We start from the raw sequence: 18566 nt of genomic DNA, 5'->3' as shown, positions 1-18566 counted from the left end.
GCATATGACTGACATTAGGAGTCCTTCCTTTCCAAAGCTCATAGGCAGTCTGTGTCGTGCCAGTTCTCAGATGGACCCGATTGCAGATATAACAGGCTGTATTAATTGCTTCAGCCTAAAAACGCTTAGAAATGTTCTTAGCATGCATCATTACCCGAGCCATTTCTTGCAGGGTCCTGTTCTTCCTCTCAACAATTCCATTCTGTTGAGGGGTTTTTGGAGCTGGAAACTCATGTTTTGTTCCTAACTGATCGCAGAAATCGGAGAACACAGTGTTTTCAAACTCCTTTCCATGGTCACTTCGAAGTCGATATACTTTCCCAATTTTAGATTCCTTTTCATTTTGGATTCTGAGAACCAAGGCTGAGAAGAGACCAAAAGTGTCTGACTTTTCTTTGAGGAAATCTACCCAAGTGTACCTAGAGTAATCATCAACAAGAACCATGACAAACCGTTTACCACTTAGACTTTCATTTTGCATGGGTCCCATTAAATCCACATGAATCAACTCCAGCACACGAGAGGTGAGAAGCATATTTACAGGAGGATGTGATGCTTTTGTCTGTTTTCCCAGTTGGCAAGGTCCACACAGCCTATCTCTAGTGACTTTCATCTCTGGGATCCCTCGAACAACTTTTAATTTCACAATTCTCTTCAAGTCTCTAAAATTCAAGTGCCCCAGTCTATAGTGCCACAGGTCTGGCTTATCAAGAGAAGATCTGTTGCATATGACTTGATTGCTTAGTGCATAGCAGTTGTCGCTGGTTCTATCACCTGTCAAGACTGAGCACCCATTAGTTACAACAAAATAGTGAGTTTTAGAGAAACTTACAGTGAATTCATTGTCACAGAGTTGGCTGATGCTAATAAGATTTGCCTTGAGACCTTTGACGTACAACACCTTAGTCAATGGAGCGACTCCGTTTAGCACCAGATCACCTTTTCCATATATCTGACCCTTGTTCCCATCACCAAAAGTCACAGCTCCTTCCTTTCCTTCTTTATAGTTTACGAACACATTTTTGTTCCCGGTCATATGGCGAGAACATCCACTGTCGAAGTACCATTGGTCTTCTTGAAAAGCTGAAAGAGAGGTGTGGGCAACTAATGCAACACTCTTGTTAAGATCAGACTTGGGTCTCCACTCACTACATGACAACCTTCCTGTAAATCGACTCAATTGTGGAAAGCTATTCGGACGATCGATCATAGCTTTCAAATATGCCTGCAACTTGTAGCATCTGGGTCTAATATGTCCTCTTTTGTTACAAAAATGACAAACAGGAACAAATCTTTCTTGGTGAATCTGACCATTCAGGATAGGCTTCCTTCCATCGAAATTCAACTTGGTGGGTCCAGATGAGACACTGATCCGTTTAGTGGAATCTGGGAAACCAGGACTGAAATTATTGTCCACTGAGTCATCAGGAGTCTTATCTTCCTTGTTCTTGGACGAAGAGGGATCATTAATTCCTAAATTCTCCCCTTTCTTGTAAAGCATTTTGTACCCAATGGATGTTCGATCTCCATAAGGTTTTTGTAACTGCAAGGTGTGGTTAATTGCAGCAGTTCCTGGAGGGATAAACTCAAGAGATTGTTTAGCCCTTATTAACTCTGCAGTCAGTTTGTAATTCTCACTGTCCTTCCCATCAAGCTGTTTTGTGAGCTTCTTAACAATGTCCTCCAATTCATCCTTCTCAGATTCAAGTTGTTGTTTGGCACTAGTGAGACCTTTGATTTGTTTAGCCATATACTCCCATTGAGCGAACATTTCCTCATATGCATGCTGTCTCCCATCGCTGTCCTCATCTGTTGAGCTTGACTTTTCGTCTTCCTCTGAACACATTGATTGATGACTCTTTGCCACAAAAGCCACCACCTATTTCTCTTCATCTGACTTGTCACTTGAGGTGGAGCTCTTTTCTTCATCACTATCACTCCATGTAGCTGCTAAGGCTTTCTTTTTCTTAAGAGTGTTGGCACACTCAGCTTGAATATGTCCAAATCCATCACATTCTCGACACCGTATTCCCCAGTTTTTCTTGTCGCCAAATTGCTGAGTTTGCCTATTGTTTCCACCAAAGTTTCTTCTGAGACCATTCTCTTTTCCTCCTGGAAAGATTTTCTTGTAATTCTTCTTCAAGAACTTAGCATAATTCTGGGTCAGTAGCACTAAAGTTTCATCAGTGAAACCCTCAGATGCACCTGAGATCAACTTCTTTTCCTCTTTATGCACAAATGCAAGACTATTATCAGCTTTTTCTTTTTCAGGATCTTTCTGCTTCTTGCCTTTCTTCCACCGTGTGAGACTCAGTTCATAGTTCTGCAGGGACCCAATTAACTCATCAAGATCAAGTTCCTCGACATTTCTCATTTCTTCAATAGAGGTAACCGTTGACATGAACTTCCGAGGCAGAACACCAAGAACCTTGCGAACCAATTTTGCATTCGAATAAGTCTTTCCAAGTGCATAAGATTCATTCGAGATGTTGTACAATTTTGCATGGAACTCTGCTACAGTTTCTTCTTCTTCCATAGACAGATTTTCGAATGATTTTGCCAAAGCCCTTAGTCTGGACTTCTTTACAGCATCAGTTCCTTCATTCTTTATTCTCAGTTTCTCCCAAGCTTCTTTGGAAATTTCGCAATTTGCTATGACTTTCAGCTGATTTGTAGAAACTGCATTAAAGAGAGCATGCATAGCCTTTGAATTAAAATTGGCCCTTTCCATTTCTTCTGCAGTCCACAGACTCATTTGCTTAGGCTTAACAACCTCATCTTCAACAACTGTTGGACACTTCCATCCATCTTCAACAGCCATCCAAACTCGTTCATCTACAGCTCTCAAGAATGCACGCATTTTGGTCTTCCAGGAAGGATAATTTGCCCCTTCAAGCATTGGGGGTCGAGATGTAGAACCTCCTTCTCTAAACATCTCCATTCTGTACACACAATTGAACAAAAACAAGAGACAATATGTTCCCAGGGTCGGAACTCAGAGGGGGTCAGTGTCAACTAGAGAACCCAGAAAAAAAAAAACAAATTGCGAGTTACACGAAAACAAATCAAAACTCAATCTCAGTATAGAAAAGATAGGAGGATCGGAAAAAAAACTTAGAGCAACCTGGCTCTGATACTAATTGACAAACCTAAGTTTTAGCCTATCTTTCCAGATTTACAATCTTTATCTTGATTTATGCTTGTATATTAACTAAACAGTTATAAGAGTTGACACACAAGAATTACAAGCTTCATCTGCACTGAAAACACATTTCAGCCGACTAGTGCTTGGGTTTCCTGAACCAGGGTAAGAACTTTCACTATATTCAGAAGTAATTTTACATAAACCAGTTCAAGACTCAATATGTAAAATCAGTACAAACTATCTCAATATACAATGAAGCTATTACCCTAATCAACCAAATCCCTTGGTTGCAAGATCCCCTTGCTTCAGTGTTGAACTCCCTTCAACAATTTCTCAAATCCGAAAACCTTAGGATCTACACCTTCAAGACCCAGCTGAACTCCTTCAGCAATTACGGCTAGATCCAGGAGCTTGAACAGAAACCTCCAGCTATCTTCAATGGAGTTTCTTGAAAACACCTGCAAAAAATCAATGAAAGAAGAAGAAAGAAAACAGAGCAAAAACTCCTAATCAAAGCATTCGAACAAAGAGAGTTGGTTATAACTAATTGCCCAGCCCCTTATATAACCTTGGCTGCAATTAGGTATAATCCCGAACTAACTAACAGCTGTAACTCACTAACAGACTTGCTTTGCACACATGCTGACGTGGACTCTAACTAAAAACACATATACTCCAGACATAACAAAAGACCATTCCAGACGCAACTGAACCTAATTTGTCATACAGAAACTATTGGTCCTTACAGTATTCTCACAACTTGGTTCACAACAACAGCTGGGTTGCTGAGTGGATTTCAACTGAAAACAAGTGTGATCCTGTTGGCTTGTGTGGCTTGAATTCATATTGCATTCTTAATAATAGCAGTAAAGAAACTGATTGTTCTTGTCTTCCTGGTTTTGATTTCATTGATCCTAACCAGAAAAACCTTGGCTGCCAAAGGAATTCGAGCATAGATAGTTGCGCAAGCGATCATGAAAAGGTGTTTCGTGTTGCTGAATTTGATGAGCTTGAATGGGAAAACAACTCATACTCAGTCGTGTCTTACATGAACAAGACTGACTGCCAAGAGGATTACTTGAGAGACTGTAATTGCATGGTGGCTTTGTTCGGAAAACAGCAGTGCAGCAAACAAATGGTTCCACTGAGATTCGCCAAGCCTGAGACAGAAGGCTTAATAACAACCATAGTCAAAGTGCCTTATGGTGGTGACTATGGTTCCCATTCCAACATGCCTCCCAAGAAAGGCCACAGAAAAAACACCATTGTCTTTGTCCTTGCTTGTATAATAGTTGTTTTAACCATCTTATTATTTTCTCTGTTTCTTCTCTACAGAAAGCAATTCAAATCTTGCAAAAAAGTTCCCAATAAATCAAATGAAGGGACATTGATAGGTCATGACATACTTTCTCTATGATCATTTAGATTGAGAGAACTTGAAATTGCCACAAGTGGCTTCATCCACAAATTGGGCAGGGGTTCTTTTGGGACAGTCTTTAAAGGAACAATAAACTTGCCAAATGGTGAGAGAGCCATTGCTGTGAAGAGACTAGAGAAAGTTGCAGGAGAAGGAGAAGTCGAATTCCAAAACGAAATGAGATCAATTGGAAGAACTCACCACAGAAACTTACTTAGGCTTCTTGGTTACTGCCATGAAGGATCAAATAGGCTTCTACTATATGAGTACATGACCAATGGATCACTAGCAAACTTTCTCTTCAAATCTGAGGTAAAGCCAAAGTGGAATGAAAGAGTTAATATGGCTTTTGGCATAGCTAAAGGACTCTTGTATCTTCATGAAGAATGTGAGAATCAAATCATTCATTGCGACATAAATCCCAACAACATACTTATCGACGAAAAACGTACAGTTAAGATTGTAGACTTTGGATTGGCTAAACTACTAAGGCCAGATCAAACAAGGACAACAATTGGGATCAAAGGAACAAGAGGGTTTGTTGCACCAGAGTGGCAGAAGAACATGGCTATCACATCTAAAGTTGATGTTTATAGCTTTGGAGTTGTCTTGTTGGTGATCATTTCTTGTCGTCCTCATGTTGATTTGAGTGTTCATGAGAGAGAAGCCATTTTGGTGGAGTTTACCTATGATTGTGTCAGGGCTAATGAAGTGAGAAATCTTGTGCAACTGCAAGATGATGAAGATGTGGACGAGGAAGAGCTGCTTAGAATGGTCAAAATTGGGTTGTGGTGCATTGAAGAAGAGCCAAATATTCGTCCTGCAATGAAGAAGGTGGTGGCCATGTTTGAAGGGACTGTTGATATCCCTCTTCCTCCTGGTGTAGCTTCTTACAATGGTACTTCTTACCATAGCGCTTCTTATAACAATGGTGTCCATGTGATTTGATGTTGCTTTGCTTGCTCCACCAAATTTCTTTGTTTAATTTCATGTCTATAATTGACTAAATTTCTTTGAAGAAATAATTTCTCTTAGGAAGCACTTTCGTCTTGCACTTGTGCTGGTCTTAACGTTCAACTTCATTTTTTTAGTCCTAAAAGATATTTGTATCGTTCTCTTTTTCTATATATTAAAATTAGAGTTTTTAACAATATTGGTGTTTACATGTATGGAGATTAATAGACTACAATAATCATTAAATTTATAATTGACGAAATTTTAAAAATCAGTTTATGAATTCACGAAAACGTCAGTCATACTAATAACTCTTCAAACTAAAATTAATAGCATTACATATGTACACGAACGTGAGAATTGAGAAGGAAAATATCATTTTTTGCATTTTATAAATTGTTTCTTTTTTATCATATATTTAATAAACTTTTTAGTAAGCCAGACAATACAAGAACTCAATCAGAGTTAGTTAATAAGGGCAGTGGTTATGAGTGGGAAACTACCTAACTGTCATAACAGAAAATTAACTCAACTATGCTATAATCTATACTGGGATCCCCTCAAACTAATGGGTCTGGGAATTACAGTTCGTGTACTCTTGAGTTTGACAAATCGATCAGTGGGAAGAGTTTTTGTGAATATATTAGCAAAATTTTCTTTGTTGGTGACTGTGAGAATTTGAAACTGAATAGAATTTTTGAAAGTGTTCTCCATTCTTTATTGATTGAGAAGAGACCTTTATATACAAGCTTAGACACACAACCGAATTAACTAAGTATTATGTAATATCTTTAACACTCCCCTCAAACTTAGTGTGTTTGAAGAAAACACTCTAAGTTTGTCACATAATAGCATGAACCTGGTGCGAGAAATGGCCTTCGTAAATGTGTCTGCTACTTAATCTTGTGCAGGTATGTGCTTAACCACAAGTTGCTTGCTGAGTATTCGTTCTCGAACAAAATAAAGGTCGAGTTCTATATGCTTGGTTCGAGCATGTAAAACAGGATTGCATCAATATAGTACTTTGGTTATCACACCAAAGTGTTGGTAAAGCAATGGATGTTATCGTGAGTTCAGTGAGCAATGATTGAATCCAAATTACTTCGGCAGCTGCATTGGCCAAGCTCCTGTATTTTGCCTCAGTCCTAGGCCTTGAAATTATCCTTTGTTTTCTGGATGCCCAAGAAATCAGATTATCACCAAGATAGATGCAAAAACTAGCTGTGGATCTTCTATCATCTGGATCAGATGCCCAATCAGCATCTGAAAAACCCGTACTGTTCATGTTAGAAGCTTTATTGAGTGTGAGCCCATAGCCTAAAGTTCCTTTTCGATAATGAAGGATCTTCTTTACTATTTTCCAATGTGATTCCATTGGGGTCTGCATAAACTGAGACACCCTATTGACTGCTTATGAAATCTCTGGTCTCGTTATGGTCATGTACTGAAGAGCTCCAACTATGCACCTATACATGTATGGTATAGGCAAGAGATCACTCCCTAAAGCTATCATCTTTTCACCTCCAGCCACAGGTGTGGGTAGGGGATTAGCATGTGTGCATATTTGTATGAGCTAGTAAATCAATAATATAGTTTCTTTGACCCAAGTGTAGACCATTTTTAGTATATTGAACCTGAATGCCCAAAAAATAATCAATCTCTCCCAAATCCTTTAATACAAAAGTTGCATTTAGTTTATGAATAAGTCCCATAACTGTAGTAGGTGACCTCCCAGCCAAGAGTATGTCATCAACATACACAAGAAGAAAAATGGTAGACACTTATGTATGTTGGAGAAACAAGGAATGGTATGACCGAGTGTATATGAACCCATAGAAGAGAAGTGTCTGGCTGAGTTTGTTGAACTAGGCCCTTGGTGCCTGCTTTAAACCATATATTGCTTTGTTGAGCTTACAAACAAGTTGAGACCCTTTTGATTCTTCAAAACCAGGCGGTTGTTTCATGAAGAATTCTTCTTGTAAATCTCCGTTTAGAAAGGCATTATTAACACCTAGTTGTCACACTAACCATCCTCTAGACAAAACAATAGTAAGAACTGCTCTAATAGTTGTTGGCTTTATAACTGGGCTAAAAGTTTCAATAAAGTCTAAGCCAAACCTTTGGAGGAACCCCGTATGTAACGCCCTAAACTCCAGGGACTATTACAGTGTGCATTTTGAACAGTGCTAAACTCACTAACTGAGTCATTTGGCCATAATTGTGTAACTAAGTATGATTAGCAGTTTATGATTAAAAAATTTGGTTAAGATATAACGTTTTACTAAAACGTTTATTGTATACATTGGGATCCCAAAATATAATTTAAAGGTTTATTACACAAAAATATTTACAACTAGCCGATCTAAGTGGAAAAATAGGGTTTAACCCTAGTTCCTCTTTCATCCCTCGGCCATGGTGGTCGAGCAACCGCATATGTACACATCGTCACCTAAGCTCTCCAACTCAAGGATGGTCCAACTTTCTTTTGCATTTACCTACACCACATAGCACCTGTGAGCCGAAGCCCAGCAAGAAAACTCAATATGCTCATGAATAGTAATAACATGTCACCAAATCATAAAGTGCATGCCTAGCAATAATAGCTTTAATCACGCATGCAAATAAGTTCAAATAATGATGGGGTATCCAGGATAAGGAATCCTGCCCTCTTGAGTGGATGACTATCAAGTCAATCCTAATCAGATGAGTGATTTAACACTGGTGGTTCTGATAACCATGTTGGGCTTATAGCCCTAATCAAAGTCACTAACATGGGATCCGCACCCTTAGATGAGTGACTAATAAACAAGTCACTAACATGGGATTTGCACCCTTAGATGAGTGACTAATGAGCAAGTCACTAACATGGGATCTGTACCCTTAGATGAGTGACTATTGAACAAGTCACTAGAATGGGATCTACACCCTTAGATGAGTGACTGATGAACAAGTCACTAGTGTGGTTTCTGTACCCTTAGCCATGTGACGATACGGTCACCTGGGCCTTTTGGCCTAGGATCTGAGTAACTAGTCATAGGCTAGACAAGCGCTTATAGTTTTTCATCGAACTTGGGGTCGGTCCGACATTAGTTTTCATAATGAGTCATTCAATGCAGATGTCGATTAGATCTAATCTTTCATCGGCTCTGCGTTCACAACGCTTATGCCTCTCCTGACTCTTAGGTCAGTAACATACGACCAGTGCTCAAAACTACTGTCGAACCTGACTAGTAAGTCACAGCTTTACAGTTAGTTCTCACACCATTGCTGATTCTGACTATTAAGTCAGTGCCACGCACAAGTAAGCAATGCTACCAGGCATATATCATATGTCAAATATCCAAATATAGGGCATTCATCATGCTTACTTAACAATTTCTAGCATAATTAGGATCATGCACAAACACAGAGACTCAAGCTCTGATCAATCTCATATTCAACATTTATGGCATGCCCTAACCACATGTTTCCCGTGCATCACATGCATCACATACTGGATGCAGTTTTCTTACCTTTGGTCCAAGCACAAGTTACCAATAAACAAGCCGCACGCACGATCCTGATTCCAAGCCCCTAGTGATAACCTAGTCACAACCATAATATAAAACCTCATCAAAATGAGTAAATAAATACTTCCAAAGCCAACCCAAGCCTCCGAGACATTGAATCCCACTTAACTAGATAGTAGGATAGATCCCAGGCCCTTAGAGTTAAGTTCCCATGGCTAAAACACAATTTTGGGCAACATTCCCTTTTAAAACACAATTTTGGGCAACATTCCCTTAAGTGTCGCGACCTTTCTGACACCATGCCGCGACCTGCCCCTATGACAGAGCCTGCCTCCTCCTTCAGCAAGCTTGGGCCGCGGCCCAACCTCGAACCAGCCCCTCGTTTTTAACATTTTAAAACCTTCCAAAATCCTACCCAAACATCTCCAAATCACAAAATCAAAGTTCCCAAACATCCCCATGATCCAAAACCAACAAAACCCAAGCTTCAATTCAATCAAAAACTCATCAAAACACAAAGTCCAATTGAAGCTTAAAAACTTAGAACTTAAAACTTGAATTATCTTCGATTGAATTGTTTCCCAACTAAATCCTCCAGCTAATAAGCTTCTAATCTTCCCTAGAATCGCTATGCCTCCATCCTCGCTTGAATCCGAGTCCTAGAAGTCAAGTTTTCTTTGAAAATGCAATCGGGTGTCGAAAATGGAACTTTTAGGAAGAGAGAATGTTCTGAACGTTCTTTTTATTTCTTAACAGGTTACTTCAAGCTTAAGTAGCCTAAAAAAAATCCTAATGCTTGGGGTCCCGAAAATGTCCCCGGGGGTAAAATAGTCAAAACCTCCAGAATTCCCCCCTGATCTTACTAACTCCCAGTTTATCATCAAATATGTATTCCCATTACCTAATAACTCGGTAATGCTAAATACCCCTTGACTCACTCTGAGTCAAGTATAAATCCCGTTGTGACTTTCCCACTAGCTTACCTCCTAGGATCGTCTTGTGTTGAGTAACCTTAGCATAACCAAATAATATTGAAGCACCACACACATATCACATATATGCCAAATATGCCCTAAATGGCCAAAATATGAAAATCATCTAATTAATCAAAAATGGGTTCACATGCATATTTAATACACCTAAACATGCATTTATCATTTAATAACATAATAAATCAATTATGGCCCTTCCGGCCTCCTAATCAAGGTCTTAAACCTTATTAGGAATTTTGGGGCATTACAACTATCCCCTCCTTATAGAAATTTCATCCTCGAAATTTATCTGAACTGCCTGGAATATCAATTCCGCACAACTGATTCCAGTTCCCAGGTCGTTCCCTCGACCTCACTGTTTCTGTAACATACCTTAATCCAAGGTATAACTTTGTTTCTCTGAACTTTATTCTTTCTGTCTCATATCTGGACTGGCTACTCCTTACAGAGTAACTTAGCCTCAATCACCAAATTCTCATAACTCAACTCATGAGTTTCTTTTAATCCATGTCTTCAACATAGAAATATAAAATACATTGTATACTGCTGACAGTGTCAAAGATATTGTAACGCCCTGGTTACCCCAGAACAATTACAGTGAACGGTGAACCGGAAATTTGACCCGCTACCCGAGTCCTTTGGTTAAAAACGTGTTCTAAGTGTTATTAACAGGCTAAGGTGAAAAAAACAACAAAAAGGAAATGATATGTTTTATTTAATACATAAAACTGTTCATGGGCCCACAAGAACATTTACAAGTTATTTACAACTCAAAAAGGTCATTACTGTTCCAAAATTACAAACCCACCGACCTAAGTGGCAAAAATAGGGCAAACCCCCTAGTTCCTTTGAGAACTCATTGGCCGTGGTGGTCAAGTGGCCGCATATGTACACATCACCACCTATGCTCTCCACTCAAGGCTGGGTGAGCTTTTCTTTCCCTTTACCTGCCCCACATAGCACCCATGAGCCAAAGCCCAGCAAGAAAACACAGTAAAGCATGATATAATATCAACAATGATCATAATAATCATTCAGGACTATCAGTCCAAACAAATAGGTGACAGTCGTAAAAGTCACTAAGTTGGGTACAACTCCCTTTAGCCTTGTGACGATAGGGCCACGGGGGCTTAACAGATAAGTGAACCTTTTATTAGCTTAAACAGGATAGGTGCATGGTGACTAGTCACCAACATAACCCTCCTCATGACCATAGAGTCATAACCCTGGAACATCGCTCCCTAGCCATGTGACAAACAGTCCACTGGGCCTTAGGCCCTGGCTCTAGTAACTAGTCTTAGACTAGCCAAGCGCTTATAAATTCATCGACCTTAGGGTCGGTCCAATGTTAATGCCTTGGAGTCATTCAATGTTGATATCAATTAGATCTAATCTTCATTTGGCCCTGCGTTCATGACGCTATGCCATTTCTGACCCTTAGGCCAGTGTCCCTGACTAGTCAGTACATATACAGGTAAACAACATTCGCTAGCGTTTAATAGGCAATCCATGTCCACATTTATCAATCAACATGCCTCAATAACAAACACGCATGTCATACATACACAGGGTGCAGTTTTCTTACCTTGGGTTCGAGCGAGAAATATAATAAGAACGACCCTTGAGAACGATCAACCTTTTTGTTCCTTAACGGTCACCTGGTCATAACCAATTATGGGATTCCATCAATAAATTGAGCAATAAAATGTTTCTGGACCAAGACCTGGCCTTCGGGACATCTAATCCCACTAAACCGGGTAGTAGGATCGATCCTGAGGCCTAAGGTTTGCATCCCTAGGTCAAAAACACATTTTTGGCCAAAATGACTTTCAAGCGCCGTAGTCCTTCCCCAAGTGCCGCAGCCCTTCCCCAAAACAGAAACAATCCCCTCACACCCCTGCCTCAAGCACTGCAGCCCTTCCCCAAGCGTCGCGGTCCTTCGGCCCCATCAGCACCACCTTCTTCTTCTACAAGCTTGGGTCGCGGCTCTCTAGAACAGAGCCGCGACCCCTTCCAAAATTCACCCAGAACCTCTGTTTTTCCTCCTTCAAACATATTTAAAATCCTTACAAAAACTCTCCCAATATCACCAAGTAATGCCACCAATTATCACCACAACTTATCCACCATATAACCAGCAAAACCCATGCTTTACACCAATAAAAACTTCCTCAAATTCCCCATTCAATTATCAAAACTTCAAACTTTAAAACTAGCACAACAACAGGGAAAAACACTATAAAATGGAACTAGAACCTTACCTTAAGCTTGAATTGAAACCTCTTCAATGGATGAACTACAATCCTAAGCTCCAAACTTTGATTCCCTAGCTTAGTTCTTCAAATTGAGATCAAAAACTCCAAAGGAGAATGAAGGGGAAAGGATGAACGTGAGGGAGGTGGCAAAGCTCTGTTTTGGTTCTGTTTTCTACAGCCTTAAGGGTTTATATCTATCCTAGGGGTAAAAAGAGCATTATACCCCTAGGTAAAATAAGGGTTTCTAAAAGCTCCCAAGGGCAAAATTGTCCTTTCCAACCTATCTCGTTAATCATAATTAACGCCCTACAATTCCCGCTATTCTCGATAATCTCAAACATCAATAATTTATATCCCGTTACCCTTTAATTTCCGGTAACGCTCTAATCATTATAATCACCCCGAGACTCATCCCGAGCCCCGAACTTAAACCTGTTATGACTAAACCGATAGTTGTACTCAAGATCGTCTCATGCCGAATGGCTCGAAAAAATCCACATTATAATGTGGCCTTATCAATTAATCACAAACATGCACCCAAAATACACAATTACGCCCTCAATGAGCCAAATTACCAAAATGCCCCTGTTATGAAATGTGGACCTAAATGCATGCATTTAACATTATATTATAATATAATTCACATATAATTGCATATATTCATTTAATGGCATAATTAAACAAGTATGGCCATCCTGGCCTACTAATCTCGCCATTAAACCATATCAAAGAATTCGGGGCATTACAAATATGGCCAATCCATAGGCAACCTGGCCGATCCTATCCAAGATTCAAACGGTCATATAAATCTTGGGCTCAATTTGCCCTTATCTCCTCACCCCTTTCCATGGTGATACTTTAAGGAATATACAATCTTCTACTTGGAACTCCATGTTCCTGCTTTTTAATTCAGTAAGACTTTTCCATTTACTCTAAGATGTGAACATTCAAGCTCTAACCTTTAATAATCTCAATGGTCTCCTAACTACCTCAAGATCCAGATATAACATCTCACCCATCTCATTCCAATGAACAGGTGTTAAACATTCTCAAACATACCTCAACTCATAAGGTACCTTTCCAATACTGGATAGCTCTCTCTCTCTCTCTCTCTCTCTGATTTACCATCAGTTTGAGGATAATGAACTGTACTGAATTCCATCTATATACTCATTGCCTTCTACCACCTTCCCCAAAACTTGGAAGTAAAAATAGAGTCCTCATCTGATAAGATAGACCTCAAATTCCATGAAGGCGCACTACCTCTTTCACAAAGAGGTCTGAAAACTGATCAGCTGCATTACTTGTCCTTACTGATAGAAATGAAATCACTTTGGGCACACACATGTGTCCAATTTTGTGACTCTCAATAATATGTTACAAGGTGTAACAAATCACATTTGTGTGACGAAACACATTTTATCACATTATTTAATATAACATTATATTATTTAATATAACATTCCCTCACTTAGATTAAATAATCAGTTTTTCTAACACTTATTTAATCAATCAAACATTATATTAAATATAAGGCTATTTAGGATTTTTACCCCCCGAGCTATACTACTACCGTATCGTGCCCCCTAATTTTTTTAGGCCGTTAAAAATTCCCCCTGAAATATTCACAATAATGTAAAGAAGGACTTCCGTTAACTTTCAACACATGTGGCTAACAGAAGGCTGACATGACTCTTTACATGTTGATGTGTCTTGGCCATGTCAGCGCCATGTGTATAATTTTAAATTAAAAATAATTTTAAAATAAAAAAATCTATAATCATATTAAAAATTAATGAATTAAACACTAAAAAATAGAATTAATAAATTAAACCATTTTTTATACATTAAAAAAAAACCATATTTAAAAATAATAAAATTACACACATGGCACTGACATGGCCAAGACACATCAGCATGTAAAGAGCCATGTCAGCATTCTGTTAGCCACATGTGTTGAAAGTTAACGGAAGTCCTTCTTTACATTACTGTGAATATTTCGGGGGGAATTTTTAACGGCCTGAAAAAATTAGGGGGCACGATATGGTAGTGGTAATAGTTCGGGGGGTAAAAAACCTAAATAGCCTAAATATAATATTCCCCCACTTTATTAAATAACCACTCTCTATAGAAACCTTTGCATTGGTGCATAAAATAATTAAAATGTCTTTCGACTTGAATTTTACCTTAGTGTAATTATCACAAAGTTTGTTGAAATTTCGGATGCTGAAGCATTGAACCATTATTCCTTGATAACAAACCGGTGATAACACACACACCTTTACTATGCTCACTTAAGACATCAATGTCTCACTTTTGCACCATTAATAGCCATGTGCACATTCCATTCATATACTTTTCTTGAGAATGACTCTCAATTCTCAAGAGGGGCGGCACCACCCCTAAGTCTATATAGGTAGAACTCTTACATTATTTTGTTACCCTAAGATACTTGTCTTTTCAAGACCGAGTTCCATTAAAAAAACCTTTCGATTTTAACCCTCATTTTGGTAACATACTAGTACTCATATCTCAAATGAGAGAAAATTTGAGTACTACTATTATTCACTTGATTGACTTGTTATTACCTATTGAACTTAATACTAGTTTGGTTATTAGTATTAGGATAGATTACCATCATCCGTGAATCTCTTTAGGGAGTCTAAGTCCCACCCCTTGAGATGTAGAAATGATTCCATTTGAGTTATTTCTTTTCTCATGTATGCATACTTAAACACTCTCATTATTTTATTCAAACTTTGTTGCTACCTATAGTTTGAATAAAATAGTTGCACCATTAAAATAGTAAGTTTGACCATACTCAACACCCCCACTAATTTATATTTCAATATCCAAGAAAAATGTTTTCTTGAATATTAATTCTAGAAACCTCTTTGATTCTAAAATTTTTCTTTATGTTTTAAATTGATTCCTTCTTGAATCAAAATATTAAAAAACAATAACTTTAGACACCAACCATGTCTAGAATTATCCATTCTAAACACATATAGCCAAAGTAATTTAGAATGTGGAATTCCAAATCACCTATTTGATAGGATGACCAAATTAATCAACCATTATGAAAATAAATTGATTAACTTTGGAGCTTCCCCCACATTTCTCACATAAAGTGAAAATATCACTTTTAACAAGAAATTTCTTTATTTCTATTAAGTCTTTTATCTTCCAAGATAAATATAGACTTATAATTCACAAAGTTCATCATGAGTCTTTTAAGCCACATAATAAACTCTCAATATATCAAGATAAAAAAAACATATCTTTATTTATTTACTTGCTAAAGCAAGTCACACTTCTTTGAAAGTAACTCTCACTTAGTTTCTTTCTTTTATATATTTCACAAAATAAAAAAAAAATGCGAACACAAATGTAATGTGAGAATTTCTCAAACAAATAATCACATTATGGAATAATAGGTCTACCCTCTTACCTATTGTTTTAACAAGTTCATTTTCAAACTTTGTTAATATCTCGCAAAAATGTCTCATATCACAATAATTAATCTCATAGAAAAATAAAGAATTATCATAGAATAATACTTTAATTTTATTGATAGCTTTCAAGAGTACAAGCTTTGTTATAGGTCATTACATGAAATAACCATTTCACAACAAGGCACAAAAACATGTTAATCATGCTAGGATCTCCTCTTCCTCTTCAATAGCATTTACCTCGTTCTCAAGTGGGTCCTTTCGGTACCTACATACTCTAGCATAGTGCCCTGATTTTACACAAACAAAACAATGACCTCTCACGTCTTTGAATTGTCCATGATCTTTCTTTGGACATAAAGGTTTCACACTACCCTTTTTGTTGTTTTTGCCCTTGGGATGCTTGTGTGAAACCGCATTGGCCTTGGAAGTCTCATCTTTAGACTCATTCACACCATTGTCTCTAATTCTCGATTCCTTTTCAATTCTAATGTATTTTCGGGTCTCTTCCAAAGTGTAATCCTCATTCTTATGGAGGATTCTTTTTCTATAGCTCTTCAAAGTTGGTAGTAATTTTGCCACTACTGCACCAACTTGAAAGGCCTCAGGAAGCTCAATCTTTGAGAGCTTTCAACTTGTTCACAATCACTTGCAACTCATGAATTTGAGGTAAATCTATAGTCTTGCCTTCTTTGACTGCATTCATATGCGATAATAGTGTGTCATCATGCCCTTGCCCGATCTGTATATCATCTAGTAAACTTGACTGGATGGACAAGTTAGTCAGTTGATCCATGACTACTTCTATCCCAGCATTAATCAGCTCTTGCTGTAGCGACCTTTCAATTCCGGATAATGTTACCAGATTTCCGTAACTTTTCTGACTTAACGCATCTGCAACTACATTCGCCTTTCCTGGGTGGTATAGGATTTTGAAGTCATAGTCCTTTACTAGTTCCAACCACCTGCGCTGCCTCATATTGAGCTCCTTTTACGTGAAGAAATATTTTACGCTTTTGTGGTCTGTATAGATCTCATATTGTTCTCCATATAGATAGTGGTGCCAGATTTTCAATGCGTAGACCACAGCTGCCAACTCCATATCGTGTGTTGGATAGCTTTGCTAGTATTCCTTCAACTGTCTTGAGGCGTAGGCTATCTGTAACGACCCAAAATTACTAATAAGGCTTAAGGACCTTGATTAGGGGATAATTGGTTTATGTGTATTTTAAATGATTTAAACGCATGATTATGTGATAAGCGTGCTTATATGATTATATGGATATATGAAATGCATGCTTATGAGTATTAATATTCATGTGGGCCCTGTTTAGCTTACAAGGACATATTTATAATTTTTGGCCTGTTGAGGGCATAAATGTGATTATTTGTGGTAAATTGTTGAGACCACGTTAGTATGTGGATATATTTGCAGCTTATGGCTCGAGATGGTCCTAGTGAGCAGTTTGACGAAATAGTCACGGTGGGGATTCATACCCGGCTCGGGGGAGCCTAGGAGTATTTTCGAGAATTTAGAAGATATATTGGAGATTATTAGACTTTGGGTAAATAATTGGTGATTAATTGGATGACGGGATTTAAGTGGTAAATATTAGGAACACTTGAGGAATTAGTGAGAATTAGGAATAAATGACCATTCTACCCCTAGTTTAAGTTAAGGTTAGCTTTATTTTGGGAGGGCAAAATGGTATTTTCCTAAACTAAGGATATATTCAGTTTCTCTTAGAACCAAGGTAGAAAGTAGTGGAATTGTGAAGAAGGAAATAGAAGACTCCCTCAGCTCATTTCTTTCTCTCTCCCACACATCTCTCTCTCTCTCTCTCTCTCACTCCTCCTTGTTGAAGCTTGGAGCTAGGCTTGGGCTGGTGAAATTTTAAAGGAACACAGAAGAAATTAAAGAGGATTGAAGCTAGGAGTTAAGGTTAAAACTTGTGTGGAATCAAGTCTTAATTGAGGTAAGTATTGGTCTGTTAGTTTGTTGAGATTATAGCTTTAGTTTTGTAAGAATTGGACTGAGGAATTTAAGAGTTAAACATGATATAGTATGGGTTTTAGTAGAATTAGACCTGGGTTTGGAGTAGTGTATTCTGGTTAAATTGAGTGGGTAATTGAGGTATAACTGCTAAGTTGTTGGGTGATTAAAATGTGTAGTTTAATTCTGAGTATGTTGCTGTGTGGTGTTGAATTTGGGGAGGTTTTGAGGGAAAATTATGGGTAGAACTTAGGTGTTCTTGGCTGGGAGAAGGAGGAGAAAACCCAATTTTTCTTTGGGTTCACAGGGCGCGTTACGACCCAGCCTAGGGGCGTCGCGGCGCGTGTAGCCCTTCTAGCCTAGCCTGCTCTCTAACTTGGGGTTGTGCCACAACTTGCCTGGCCAAGTCGTGATCCGCCTCCCCTTTGGCGTGAGGGTTTGCTCTCTGACTTGGGGCAAGTCGCGACCCACCTGGGAGTTTTGAGTTTAGAAGAGTTCTAGGTATTGTTAGGGCTCGGAGGTTCGAACTTAGGGGATCGGGACAATTTCGACTACCGGTTTAGTAGAAATTGAGGTCTCAGAAGCTAGTTTTACTACCTAAGTATTTTATTTCTTATTGGAAGTTGATATACATCAATGAATCTTGTGACAGCTTGTCACCGAGGCTTGAGGCTAGGGATCGTACTCGAAACCAGCTCACCTTCTCCGCTCGGAATCAAAGGTAAGAAAATTGCACCCGGTTATGTGGTTATGTTGGGACTAAGAGTTCCCTATATTTGTATGTATGTTGTATGATGGTATTATGCCATGTTGATGGACCCAAAACGGGTATGTTTTAAAAAATTATAA

The 18566-nt window shown here is 38.5% G+C and overlaps 1 protein-coding gene across 1 annotated transcript; it reads left to right on the top strand.

Moving 5' to 3' along the window:
• The first annotated feature begins 2976 nt into the window (after positions 1-2976).
• Positions 2977-5510, top strand: LOC133805570 (G-type lectin S-receptor-like serine/threonine-protein kinase LECRK3). Its single transcript, XM_062243750.1, has 4 exons — positions 2977-3004; positions 3220-3307; positions 3923-4465; positions 4571-5510. The coding sequence occupies exons 1-4, from the start codon at positions 2977-2979 to the stop codon at positions 5508-5510; spliced, it is 1599 nt and encodes a 532-aa protein (XP_062099734.1).
• Positions 5511-18566: the final 13056 nt, after the last annotated feature.

The sequence above is a fragment of the Humulus lupulus genome, chromosome X (assembly GCF_963169125.1).
Source record: "Humulus lupulus chromosome X, drHumLupu1.1, whole genome shotgun sequence".
In the NCBI taxonomy this organism is placed as follows: Eukaryota; Viridiplantae; Streptophyta; class Magnoliopsida; order Rosales; family Cannabaceae; genus Humulus; species Humulus lupulus.
The sequence above is the reverse complement of the archived record's forward strand: the minus strand, read 5'-3'. Positions and strand labels throughout refer to the sequence as shown.